Below are 13,254 nucleotides of genomic sequence, written 5' to 3'. Positions count from 1 at the left end.
TTGCCGTGTTTGCAAACAAAGTCACCGCTCCTGTTGGGGACGGGGTCGGTCAAGTGACCTATGAACGAACCAACTCGCGAGAATTCTTGATTTTTCCTAACAGGTCAGTGCAAGCCGCAACGTGAAACGAACGTGCGCCTTTCGCGCAGCTGCCGACGTGGATCTCGCACCCACCATGCTTTAAGCGGCCGCCCCAACACGAAACAGAGCTCCTTCGTTGCCCCTCACCGTTCGGCCCTTCTGCAAGGCACCGTACGCTGGTGCTGCATGTACGAGGGAAAGCAGCCAACGCCACGCGGCGCGGCAAGGATATTTGTCACGGCCTGGTGTAGAGGTTGTTGGCACCACACTGATAGCATTCTTTGACAAGTAAAGACTTAACACAGGATCAAACCTGTCCACCTGAGCAGTGGCCTCGTTGTCGCTGGTGGCAGCATGAGGTGTGACACCGCCCCAACACGCCCGGGGAACCGGAAGGACCCGAAGGCGGGGGGATCTTCCCTCGTGCTTCTGTTGTGACATTGTGTTGGCTCGTTTCCTCTCAGGGTGCCGTGGTGGACTCGGAGATTATCCGCGATTTTCGGGCACACCACTTTTCTCCTTATGCCGGACCGGAAAGCCCTTCCAGTCCGCGATCTGAACCTCAAGGCCGCCCGGTGGCGGATCGACAGCAAAGAAAAGTGATCTTCTGTCTTCTCCCCCAGAATAGACCAGCCACAGAAAGTGCCTAACGAACGTTCCGTGGGAAGCAAAGCCAGCGCTGCGCAGGTCGGGTCACGCCTCGCATCAAATGAGCTGAGGAAACAGCCTGGCAAGCAGTTGATGCCAGTCGGACCAAACGTCATCAGTGAAGCCAGGGCCACCACGGGACCAGACGCTAAGGAACGCCTTCAAGAGGTCCGGCTTCTTTCGAACCGGTCTCTAGCCCGGAAGAACACCGAAGCACCGCCACGCCTCCCCTTTCTCGTGACGGAGCAGCTAAGCGGCTGCTCCTATCGCGCTCAAGACAAGTCCGTCGACTCACGGCAGCCGATGAGGCCTCCCGCTGCGAAACCGGGCTGGACAACGGAAACGGGGACTGGCTTCTTGTGTACGGTGTCCAGTATCTGTACGTACTACCGGAGCATGCCATACTCACTCCAGTTCCTTCCTCACCGTGCAGACACGGCTTTCTTTGGAAGGTCCGGACGCTCGGCTTCCTGTGGATGAAAGAAACAGAAAGCCTCTGGCTGGCTTACGGTTCTTCGCAGCTGCCTCGGATGTCGTGTCCGGCGCCACAAAGCAAAACTATTCTACAAACTGTACACTGGCAAATGACCCGGGCCAAGTGACCTGGATTCACACTCGAGCATCTCCGATCGTCCGAATGCACGCCATAGTGGATCCCGACTAAGGCCGAAGGGGTTTGGGTTTTGGTGGGGACGGTACTAAAGACGAAAGGATAACCTCCATCTAAACACCGGAGTTACCTTAGCTGTGCACAGACGCTATACCGAGAGTGTATCAAGTACACAGTCTAGAAAACCCCAGGCACCGTTTTTTTACGGAACAGCCCTGCCTCAGTGAGCGAGGTCCAGACATAAAAAGCCCACTACGCTGGGCTACTTAGCGAGTTGTGCCGCTTGCCCCGCTCCAGTATCGCCAAAGAAACCAACAGTGATCTCCTATGCGTCCGCTTGACCGGCGCTAGCAAAAATAGCCGGGGTTTCGTCGTCGCTCCTGGCTACTCTGAAATCACGCAGCCGTGCGGCCTTTCCAGCTTCCACTGGGCCTGCACTGGCTCCCAGCTCTCTGCACTGCCCATTCCTCTGGCGCACACCGCGTAGCAGCCCCCGTCGTCTAGACCTTTTCTAACCAAGGGTCAGCGGGCGCACCCGGCGGCGCTGACAGCCTCGTGAAGAGTCGCGCCTTTCTGGAGGTAGACCTAAAGCCCCTACGGAATGTCTCCCCTTCGTACCCTGCCAATTCCAGTCTCGTTATTCCGGCACCGCATTCTCAACTGTTTGCCCACCTCACACTCGTGCCCCAGACAAGGGCTTCCCTACCCCTGCAGTGGTTCGATAGCGTTTTCTTGTTTTCAGCTCACGGAAGTAAAAAGTCAAATTGCAAAAATTCTACATCACGTTCAGGAAGACATATCGAACATACAGCTCTTACGACTTCGTATGAACTATAGATGGAATATAAACTTGTCTCGCGTTCAGAGAGACTGTTCTGATGCGGGTTAGCGTATTGAAGTCTGTGGATGGCCCCGGAACGACGCACTCGGGTGTTGCGTGGTGACAAGACTGCAGTACGTTCCTCCGAAGTTTTGACGTGTCTCCACCGTAATCAGAAGCGGCGTGTTGTACTCTGAGAGCCATCCAGGACTAACTTGGGGCAGTACACGCACGAGCCGAGAAATTTTCTCACAAGCTTGCAAGAGTGACAGCGGCGATTCGAGGTGATTCCCGGAGGTGAAAGGAGACATGACCAAAATCTACAACCTTTGTAAAAAAAAAGAATAAGGACAAGGTATGCGAATGCTCGACAAGCTTCAGAGAGCAGACATTCTCATGCTGATACAGAAGCAGAAATAGGCTCGCGCTTTAAGGTGCGTGTACAACACGAAGTACGCAGCGCTTTCACCACACCCTCATGCCTGACCCGTAACAAAATTTCGTGATCCAACACCCCACATACGGCCGACAGCCGCGCACAACCTTGGGAACCGAGTACAAAGAAGTTCAAGCGCACGCCAGGAAGTGTAAAGCAAACCAGCTTCTGCGTCTTTTGCTGGTGCTGCACATCAAACGAGAAAAATAAGTGCCACACTTCCATGAAAACGCTCGCCCTGAGAAACAAGGAAAGCCTTACAGAGCAGACGATACAACTGACGTCTTGTGGAGGAGACTGACCAGAAAGCCAGTGGGCAGAAAAGTACGAAAGTCAGTTTTAGGGGCTTGTACACGCACGCCCGACTAAAGTGACTACATATTCGAGATATCTGGACTGTACGGCTTTCGAAAATTCCCCACCTGAGCAGTCCATGAACTATGTGCAACAGCGGTGGGTAGAGAAAGAACGCCGTGAACAGATACAGCAGCCCGGAGACAGCTTCTGTTCGTACTCTGGACGCGTTTTCCAACCCCCGGCGTGACCCAGCCCGACGTGAGAAAGTTTCAGAAAACTGAGAAAGAGATTTAAGATCAGATCACACTGGCGTAGTGCACCCAAAAACGAGTCGCCAGCTGTTACCTTGCTGCTGAAGGCCATGCTGGTGGCAGAGCACCGGTAGAAAGAGAATCACAATGGAGGAGGTGTATGAAGGAATTCACGTATGTTTTCAGTTCATGTGAGTTCATGACGAGTGCTCCTAATCCGCTCGCAATCATTGCCATACGCATGATGGCAGCCCCGGTGTCGCATATCCTTTCGTGAAATGATGTGGCCCCCCGCAGTCTGCTCCAGCGGCGCGAATGTCTTTACCACTCTCGGTGGTCCCCGCCTGCGTAGAAGACACGCAGCTAACCAGGTCGAGCGCCCCCGATGCACAGCTGACGTCGTTTCCACTGCGCCTCTGGGGGGCCGTAGCCTGCTGCAGAGATACTTGCGCCGTTGCTGCCTTGTTGCGCCGATCTCGTCGGGGCACGTAGAGCACTGCTACAGGAACCCGAGATGGCGTGCTATATGGCGAGTGAGACTGTACGTGAGCGAACTGCCTGGGTAGCTGTCGAACGCCACGCTCTCCTTGCTACGCTGCCGGGTCAAGGTAGCAGGACACAGAGTGATGGACTGAGACATTACTGACGTAACTACTCTGCCGAGCCGCGGTCACGGCCAGGAGAACGAGGGGCTGTGCGTCTCTGCCTATGCCTCGGCGTCTTTTTTTTCTGTCAGGTCTTCTAAGACCACGGCTTGGAGCCTGGTCCCCCGACCACCAGACTCGCCAAGACAGAGTGCAGCGCTCCGTCTTCTCTAACCTGCTTGTACGCGCAAGGAGCTTGCACAGAGTGCTGGTCTCGTGCAGCTGCGACAGCTGCTTGCAGTTCGCTGCCTACGGGTGAACAGACGATGTCTGCTTCCTGCCAACCATTCCGTACCAACGGAAGGTAAAAGGAAGCGAGGCCTGACAACACTGTCTTGTCTAGTATCCACACAATCCCTAGCAAAAATTCTCAAGAAGTTTCCAGGACGCAGCATCTGAAGCGCACCTGTTACCTGGTCCCGCCGTTGTCTCCGTCAAAATGCTGCCCTCTAAAAAGACTTCCTCGGGAAACGGACTGAGGCCCTCCCTTGCCATGAGTTTCTAGTACGCGGGTCGCCGGAGTGATAGCGCCACGAAAACGTGCTGCCCACCTAACGCCGCTGTCCAATCTCGTAAGGTAGTATTTCCTCCACCTCTAACCGGTGAAGGTCAGACAAGACCTCTGCCCAAAAAGCACACGCAGCCGTTCGTTAGCCAGCGATTCCCGACGCTCCGCACTCCTCAATTATCAAAAAAAAAAAATCAGCACGCTTCGTCGGAGGCTTCACTCTGTAGTGAAGTGAATGCAGGGATGCACTGACTTTGGCCGCTGTACTGGCGAGAAAGCTCTGCGACACCAGACAAGCGTGTTGATATCTCAAAAAAACCCAGAAAACTGACTGCCCTCTTCATCAGTGACCGTGTCTCAACGCGCTCCCTCCTATAATTAAAGACTGGAAGAAAAGATTGAAGTTCTTTTGGACTACGCCGGGATGACCTCTGGCTGTCCTATAACTGCTGAAACTCAGGACCTGCAGAAGCGAAAGAATTTACACCGTCAGTTTGGACGAAGCAGCTTACTTGCTACACCCGTCGTGTCGACTACGCGGAAGTAGAGCTCCGGGATTCTGCGTCTCCTTCTCAATTGCTTTGATAGAAAATATCGTAGCCTCTTGCGGGACCGCTGCAACCATGCTTGTGCCTGCAGGCACTGCATAATGGACCAGCCCTGTGTTCACCAAGCAAACCGCGCCGCAGCAGATAGAGGAAAGGAGCGATCCCTGCACGCTCTACGTACGCTTTGCCACTAGCCGACTGCTACAGGCTCTTGCCTGCTACTGATCTGATTTCGCAACGAGACCGGAAGACTGGGTCTGGTACGGACCTGCACTTACGAGAGGCTTCCAAAGGTCACATGGGCGCGGAGTAACAACTCGATTGGACAGCGAAGGTTTCTCCAATAAACGAGCAGCAACGCAGACCAAAGAACGGGACGCGACGCGAACTTACACGTAAAACACGGCGTCCCGCCGAGACATTTGCAGTCCGGTACTGGGTCCGCTATGTATTCAAGAGGCTCCCCCGAGACTGCGCATCATATTCCTCTGTGCAGCAGGCTTGGCAAGCGGTTTGCTCGGGGGCATTCAGGCGAAACCCGACACTCACCAGTCGCTGCGTATGTTGGTCTCCATCGACCGCCACATAGACTTTGGCAACCGACGCGTCCTGATTGAGCAGAACCTCTCCAACATCCACACAGCACCGCAAGTATCCATCTGCATTCTCGACGGTCTGAAAGTCGTAGCCAAACAGCTCGTCGCAAACCCACTCCGACTCCCCTCCCTGTCGCGCCACTAAAGGCTGCGTGCACGTAAGACTGTTTCCGGCAGGGCTACTCCGTGGCCCTGCGCTGCCGTCCCCACTTTGCCATGAGCTGGTCGAGCCGCCTGTGCAAGCCGCACGGTCAGGAACAGGATGCGACCTTGTTCGGTCGTCGGCATCTACGCCACTCCGAAAAAAAGAGCTAGCGGCATTGACCTCATTGCGTGCGTACCCCCTAGAGGGTCGGAGCTTATTGTAAGCCCGTTGTGCAAGAAAAGCGCCGCGACCGCGAATGAAGACGTCTGTTCCTGCGCGGTAAAGTGAAGACACAGCGCAGCCGTTTCTCAGTAAGCCATTTCCCACGCTGGAAAGGGTCACCCTCTCTGGAAGTCCGGCTGCGCTGTACAGACCGCATTGGCATGCTGAGGTCCGCCAGCAGAAAACAAAGGGATTTCCGACACAAAGCGAAGTGAACCTCGAGAGAGCGACTGTTACTCGTAACGGGTTCCTCCCACAGACACGACGGAAACTCCGCACGCCCCACTCACATATACCACCCTGTCTTCGCCTTCTAAAGAGCAACGGCGGTCCCAAAGTAATGAACCAGAGCCACAACGGACACAGTGTTGTGGATCATGCCATCTCGGGTCACCCATGAGACGCGCGCTCACCCCGTTGAGGGTTGTGCTTTCGGCATGCCCCCGGTGACCCCAGAGGCAGAGCAAGTCAAAGCGACACGGCGCCTTACCAGCAATACAGTCCAAGAGTGTCAAAAACCGCCTGTATGGAGAGAACCACGGACTGGCGGATCATGTTACCGATGCGAACACCTCACAGCATACCAAAAAGCTGGACAATAGATGCCACAGTCCGGAAAGCCCTTTTCCAAGCCCCATCCCCTCAGCTTCCGCGCATTAGGAGAGCTTGCTCAACCCACACTCACAGCCTTATGGATCATCCCACGAAAGACGGGGGGATGCCTCGAAGTACTTGGTGTACGGTAATTCTACGTGAACGTTTCTTCTAACCTAGCATGAGAAGGCAACGACAGAAAAGGCCGAAGCGCGGGTAACGCTCTCACCCCGCCGAGCGAAGTAGTCTTGAAGACAGTAACGAATGCGCGCCGCGAACCGCTTATTCCAAATCTCACGCCGTCTGTTTGTCATTGCCCAGCCACTCGACCTGTGCGCCTTTCTTGATAGTCGGGAAGAACTTGAGGGTTTCGCACACAGCTGCCACCGTAGACCTCGGAGCCGTGCTCTTGCGGGGATGCTTCCGACAGGCACACGGGGCACCACGGAAGATTCCCCCCTGTTTACAGACGCAAGTTGGCACCTCCGTCGTCCGACTGGTGGTGGAGGAAGAAAAAGAAGTTCACCGCCTCGATGCACGCAAGCTGCCCCGCTGAAAAAGGGCCCCGGGCCGCTTCTCATTCCCAGGCGCCGGAGAGGCGGTTCGCGAAGCACTCTACGGAGTGGATAATCCTGTCCTGCGAGAGACAGAGCGGGCCTCCGCAGTCTGGCTGTGCCCTTCAGAAGCCGGGCAGCCAGGAAGCGTGCAGTTGGCGAGACGCAAACGACGTGCCCAACGCACGCGCGTGTCGAAACACACCACAGCACCAGGCACCCCAAGCGAATTACTAGGCAGTGTGACTGTGCCATCAGTACTTGGCGCGCACTTCGAGAGGCGCTCCCGGTCAGGCACACCTCATACAGAACAAGAAGGAAGTATGCGACTAGAGTTCGCCGAGGAATTGCGAGTGCCCCATTCCCTTGAGAGCTGGCGCAAATCCTTAAGCAAGCCCACAGCCGGCGCTTCGTCCTGCCCCAGGAAGCCATTCAACTGCTCGCTCTGTCTTGTGGTCAGACGGAGGGAAGCAAGCTCAGTTCTCGTCGCATCTCCGCTGCATGCGCATGCAACACGGTCACGACTCTGAGATCCAAGGCAAACACAGGACTTTCCAAGCGCAAGCCGGTTTCCTGCTCGCAGGAGGAAATACCTCCCTTCATTTTGCTGCAAGACTGTTTGCTCTAGTGTGTGCATGGACCCTTGTTTGCTGGAGAGACCCGAGTTCAGTTGCGGGACTGCGGCTTCGAGTTTTCTTTCCGGTCGTCCCCGTGCTAGCTCAGCGGCAGAGCTGCGTCGGTTGGTCGGGCCGCGTTCTGGGCACCTCTTCCGCAGCACCGCAGTCTGCTTGAGCGCGCAACGAGGGCTTCTGGCCTAGCTCTCTTTGATGACAGGGCAAGGAGAGGATTCATGCTCTCGACAAAGCTGTCGGCTCGGCAATGAAGTCTAAGGGCTCTGGCCTTTGTCGACCTGTGACTCGACTGACCCCAAGGAGTCTCTGCGAGATCCTCCGATACAGGCGACACACCTCTCTCTAGATTCTAAATAGCAACTGAATGCACACCGGGATCCAACCATTGATGTCCCACTAGCGCCAGTGCAGCCTTCCGAGTGGGTCTGATCCGACTGTCGTACCTCGGCTCACTCGGGCAGTTCACGACGCGGCGCTTCGGAAGGATAGGTGGAGGTGGTGTAGGGGGAAATCTCTTCAGGGTGGTAGTCGTCGCTCAGTTTTTCCTGGAAGTGCTAAACAAAGTACCAGGCGGTGACTCGCCCAACACAGCCTTGTGCATCTCAAAGCATTCGTGACTCCCAGCGGTCCTCGCTCAGCGTCACGCGTAGACCGCCGGCAATCTTGCGGACTGGAGCAAGGAGGTTGCTATTTTATTTGAGGACAGAGTGCACACGGCATGGAGGAGGAAGAAGACAGTTCCTGGAAGACCGGGCCGTGCAGCCACTCTGCGTCGCAGCGGCAACATGCACGCAGCTCGTTCTTCCTTAGAAACATGGCGAATGATCTAGAGGACGCCGTAAAGCGAGCGCAGGCACCCTCATCTCCCAGCCAGATTGATTCAATCATGAGGGTCGATGACGGTTTGATCCGACGTGTCGCCAGCACCGACACACAGGTACGTGGTGTTACCGATCACCTCGTGTAGATCAAAAGTGGAGCGGCTCCTGAGCCTTGGTACTCGCCCAGGCTGCCGAGGTCATTCCCAGTTTCTGAAGGACGGAGGTGTGACGCTCAGCGTTACCCTCACTTCGAATGTGAAAAAACTCCGTACTGCTAGTCGTATGAGGTATATGGCGCTGCGCGGCAGCATCTTCGACTGGGCGCCTTGCCACCTGACTATAGGGGGACCTCGTCTAAATATTGCAGGACGGAGCCCACACTATGTCCTGATGTCTGTTTCCGATGTCCTGGTCCGCTGCAGGGAGTCAAGAGCGTCTGCAAGACTGGCAATTGCATCGCCGGCCTCGTTCGAGCTAACGCTGTACACATGAATAAAGAGAAGCAAGAGGAGCAGCTGGCTGTCCTTCTCGACAAATGGAAATCTGTGAGTTGAGTTGACAGGAGTTCGGCGAATCTATTCTATGGCGGGGGTCGCACTGGTTGCCCAAGTCTGTGCCTGATGTTGGTCTCGCGCAGTGTCAGGTGTTCACGTAAGTAACTCTTGTCTCTTTCGGAGCGAGTGCAGCACTCACTGTGTGCTGTGTGCCTCGACAAGGTCGTTTATATGCGGCCACGAGAGGCGAGCCGTTGGGTGTCTGCAGTACCTCGCCGCTGCTCTGATCGACGCGGAGCTTGGCTTTCCAGGTCCTGCGCGTCTGAAACGGGCCAGCCGGCGGCTGTCTCTCAACTCCTGATGCCACGAATGCTTTCGCCCGCAGAACAGTTCCCGCAGGAAAGCAATGTCGTTTTATGGATAGCAGCCATGGCAATCTGTGGCTTCCCGAATTAAGGACTAGTTAAGATACGAGTGAGCTGCTATGTGCTGTGGCATATTGCCTGCAGTGTGACGCTAGCTCGGAACGACGGGACGGGCCTTTGCGCGGTCTGTGTTTTGTGAGCCTCTCGCGGATGTCTCCGCGTAGCCTGTACGCGTGCCATTCTCTGCATTACGGAGGATGTCTACTGCACTCGCTGCTACGAGGTAGGCTTGAGTTTTGATGCTTACGAAGAGTTTTGTTCTTGCGTGAGCGAGGCGGTGGTCCCTGGAGCGATGCACGTGGCAAGCCATTGGTGACGCCCTTTGAAATCATGTGGCGGACTCTCGTAGAACCTTGAATTCCATCAACATCAGCAGCTATTCTCCATCGACCTGTACCTCCTTGGGTGGTAAACTACACTGCGGCCGATAACAAGAAAAACACCCCGGGACTTGAGCGGAGCCGTCTCGGCCATCTGGGTGAGCCTACGGGTCACGGGTTTGATTTTTGTCAGGAGACCGTACCGAAGGCGCTCCGAAGCGGAGGAAATATCCGGTCCGTGGCCAGAGGAGTCGACCTGCCGAGGAAGATGCGACCAGCACAGAGATCGGGGCTAGTGTAAGCTATGCGTGGTGCTCAGTTCTTCGATGCTTCTGCTAGGCGGCCGTGATTCTGGACAGGGACAGCAGGCTTCCGGTTTCCGACTGGGAGGCTCTGTCCATTACGGTCCGGGGCGGGGGCCGCGCTATGGTGATGTGTCCGTTTCGTAGTAGTACCCTCCCGTGAGTTACTCCACATGTTAGTCCGGGAGCCTGACACGTCATGTACAGATCGTCGTGGTGGACTTCAGCTGTTAGTGGATTGCACATTTCGAATGCTCTAGCCTTGGCGAAGAGTATCTGCCCAGCGCGGTTGACGGTCCCGTGTAGACGGGATTGGAGAAAAGCGTCGAAGCGCGAAGTTTTGGCCACGCATGTTTCGGGTGTGTGCACTGCAGCCGGATGATTGTATGCGCGCCGCCGAGACGCTGGAGATAAAAAATGAGATTTACAGGACACTTGTTGCCGTAAACCGCATCCAGCAGCTGTCAGCTGAGACGCGCGGGGGCTCGGCTTCGGCAGGAGGAGGTAGTCCCTCTTCGTGCGGAGCGAATAGCAGTCAAGCCTCTTTCAGAGAAAGTGATGATGTTGAAGATAACAACGGCGCACGACCCAGGAATGGTCGGGCCGGCGCCGACGATGTGGGCTGGGTAGACGTTTGGCAGCTGGTAACTGACCCACGGGGCATTGAAGGATTTAACCGAACGTGCTTGAATCTGTTCGCGTTGACTCTTCTTGTGCGAGAGAACCGGGTTGCCATCAAGCAACGCGTGGACAACGGAGCGTCTCCCAAGCGGTCGTCAGCTTGTTACCTTGCTAAGGTGAGGTCCCCACACGGCGACCAGGTGCAGAAACGAAGAGGTGTGCGCAGGCCGTCATACCAGGGTTCCCGTCTGTTGTGACAGGGCTGTCCGGCAGTAGACTGCTTTTTTTTTGGGAAAGAAACTCTCGTGAACCTTGAGGAGGACAGCCGACACCCAAGCTTCGCACCAGGTTCTGTTGTTCTGCGGTTAGTTAAGCATCCCTGCCATCTGTGTGTCCACCCTAAGAGATCTAACGTGCGTTACTAGGGAAATCGAGCGCTCTAGGTGCTGATCAATACCCAGGTGGCATATCATGAACAATGAGGGCCTGAAGGGGTGCGTACCCCACCGACCTTGCTGTCCTCGGGAGGACCAGTCTCGGGACATCCGGTAGGAGCGTGCTTGGTAGAAGCATGTCCAGCATCACTTCCCTGCATGGAGATATCCCCGGCATCGTCCCCTGACGGAGGAAGCAGGGACAGCTGCCAGTGAATGGCACTCTGTCCCGGTGGTTGGATTGCGTGTCGCAGGTGGTTGTTGATGACGAGAGGGAAGAAAACTTGGACTCTTCTTGCCCACGTGCCCCGGTTTCGAACGTCTCACCGCCGCCAGTTGCCGGGCATCTCAGCATTCCTCGGACAGCCTCCCCTGCGAACTGCCAGGCACTTGTGTCGCCCTGGACCCTTGGCTTGTGGCAGGAAGTTTGTAGGTCAATGAGTCTGACCACTTTCGATAATCCCCTTGTCGATTCGCAGGCGGTACTTGAGCGTTTGAGAAATAGGGAAGCGCGTGTGGTGGAAAAGTCGGCTCCACGTCCGGAAGCTAACCCCACGGCCTCGGAGACACTAGCGTGCCTTGATGGAAATGTCTCCGGGCGGTCAGCGACAGACAAAAAGAGGCAGCGCGCGTCTTGCGAACGCACGGGCACGCGAGCGACGTAAGCTGTCCGTCGACAAATGGTGACGTACAACATATAGGCGGGGCTTCTGATGTTGGAGCGAAAGAACCCGGCGGACCGGAAGCGTACAGGGCACCAGTCCCGAGATTTTGGTAAGGAAGACGCGCATCAGCTGGCGGTGAAGCTGCAACCCGACTGCGCACCCCAGCAGGCAGCAAAGCTCCTCCAGCACGTCTCAGCTCACATGACTCACAACATGCCGAGATGTGCGCTCTTCACATTGTACTCTTGGCCTCGTCGTTCTGCGAGACCCCAGCTAAGGCATGCTCACAAACTTGACAGTACCTTTCCGGGGTCCAGGCTAAGCATTTGGTCTTCAACTGTCTTGTGAACACACCAGGTCTCAGGCTAATGCCTCTTTTTATTAGAGCCAGTTACAGCGGGTCGCCGCATGTCCCGGCAAGTCTTGACAGTTGATGTTTAGCGCATTTAAAAACGAGCACGAGGGGCGGACTGCACGTTGACTGCACGTGAGTGGCTGGTACAGGAGTACCCGGGGCTGCCGTGGTGGGAATCACGAATCAGGCGACAGAAAAAGAGTCAGTCTTCTTGTTGCTCCTAGCTAAGTACAGGCCAGCTTGCTCATACACCCTGCGATCACAAGGGGAGCCCGTGCCGGTTGGACACAAACAGAGATGGAGGGTGTAGATGCCCTACGGGCTGGAAGCTGATGGCAGAAGTGGTTTCGGAGGTGTGCAGAACCGTGGTAACCGCAGCGCTGTAACCCGATTGCATAACGAGGTTTCCCGCGTTGATCGGACACACAAAAACAAAAAGAAACAGTACTCTCGACAGTCGCCCCCCACCGGGTTGTAAGGAGAGAGACCCCCCGCAGAATCTACTAACCGATTGAGAGTCAGGACCAACTCCTGACCAACCCCTCGTGGTGCTTCTAACACGGTGCGAGGATGCAACCAACAAGGGTGCGAAGTAACAATGCAGGTCTGCGCACAGTTTCCACAGAAAAGAGGAGTGCGGTGCGGCCTCGTCCATTAAGGCGACGAAGAACCGGTAGTTCGAAAGAAAAGGTTGCTTGGCTCGCGTCACAACGACGGAGAAAGGGAAACAAATCATAATCACAACCCAGCAGTTGGGAAAACTATTTAGAGAAAGTCCCGGAGCAAAACTTTGAAGGGCATCACCTCCGTAGCTCGATGTACTGATACAACCCTGTTCCACGGGAACGTAAGGCCGACTTTTCTGAAAGGCGGGTGTACGCCTTTCTTCTGTTTCCTTGAGCTTTTGACACCCGTAGTTATTCTATTACCACCGTCTTTATGAGGTAACAAATGCTATGACTTTATATTCACCCATATTTTTCACGGGAACAAACGTTTCTTATCTTCATCACACCGGGGAATCCTTGTGTTCAAGGCACTGTCTCGTTGACATTGGAACGGAAACTTTCTACGCCAGCCTGGCTGTAGGACAGAAACACTTGGTATGAAGGACTTGCAAAGAAAGGAAGAAACATCCGGAAAAAGTGGAGAGAGGAGTAGAGAGATATGTTTTTTCCGGTTTCTATACACTCCCACAAACATCCTTTGGACATTTCAGGGCGTGCAGTTC

General features: G+C 55.3%; 2 protein-coding genes across 2 annotated transcripts; one reads left to right on the top strand and one right to left on the bottom strand.

Moving 5' to 3' along the window:
- Positions 1–3,616: 3,616 nt before the first annotated feature.
- Positions 3,617–7,400, bottom strand: CSUI_002356 (ribosome-binding factor a). Its single transcript, XM_068062558.1, has 5 exons — positions 6,630–7,400; positions 5,393–5,856; positions 4,796–4,955; positions 4,194–4,409; positions 3,617–3,738 (listed from the first exon to the last, which is right to left on the bottom strand). Exons 1-4 carry the CDS (start codon positions 7,384–7,386, stop codon positions 4,339–4,341), a joined length of 1,452 nt encoding a protein of 483 aa, XP_067925465.1. The 5' UTR covers positions 7,387–7,400; the 3' UTR covers positions 3,617–3,738; positions 4,194–4,338.
- A 117-nt stretch (positions 7,401–7,517) lies between these two features.
- Positions 7,518–12,043, top strand: CSUI_002355 (nse4). Its single transcript, XM_068062557.1, has 6 exons — positions 7,518–8,523; positions 8,830–8,952; positions 9,411–9,549; positions 9,840–9,943; positions 10,323–10,745; positions 11,258–12,043. Exons 1-6 carry the CDS (start codon positions 8,305–8,307, stop codon positions 11,666–11,668), a joined length of 1,419 nt encoding a protein of 472 aa, XP_067925464.1. The 5' UTR covers positions 7,518–8,304; the 3' UTR covers positions 11,669–12,043.
- Positions 12,044–13,254: the final 1,211 nt, after the last annotated feature.

Source organism: Cystoisospora suis (assembly GCF_002600585.1).
Source record: "Cystoisospora suis strain Wien I chromosome Unknown contig_1006, whole genome shotgun sequence".
Classification (NCBI taxonomy): domain Eukaryota; phylum Apicomplexa; class Conoidasida; order Eucoccidiorida; family Sarcocystidae; genus Cystoisospora; species Cystoisospora suis.
Note: the sequence above shows the minus strand (reverse complement) of the source record. Positions and strands in the feature narration are given on the sequence as shown.

Coding starts and splice junctions, on each gene's coding strand:
- CSUI_002355 (XM_068062557.1), top strand. CDS start 8,305: ATGGAGGAGGAAGAAGACAGTTCCTGGAAGACCGGGCCGTGCAGCCAC. Junction 8,524..8,829: donor TCGCCAGCACCGACACACAG/GTACGTGGTGTT, acceptor GGTCCGCTGCAG/GGAGTCAAGAGCGTCTGCAA. Junction 8,953..9,410: donor TTCTCGACAAATGGAAATCT/GTGAGTTGAGTT, acceptor TATTGCCTGCAG/TGTGACGCTAGCTCGGAACG.
- CSUI_002356 (XM_068062558.1), bottom strand. CDS start 7,386: ATGGCTTCCTGGGGCAGGACGAAGCGCCGGCTGTGGGCTTGCTTAAGG. Junction 5,857..6,629: donor AGACTACTTCGCTCGGCGGG/GTGAGAGCGTTA, acceptor TTTACCGCGCAG/GAACAGACGTCTTCATTCGC. Junction 4,410..4,795: donor TGTAGCAAGTAAGCTGCTTC/GTCCAAACTGAC, acceptor CTTTTTGGGCAG/AGGTCTTGTCTGACCTTCAC.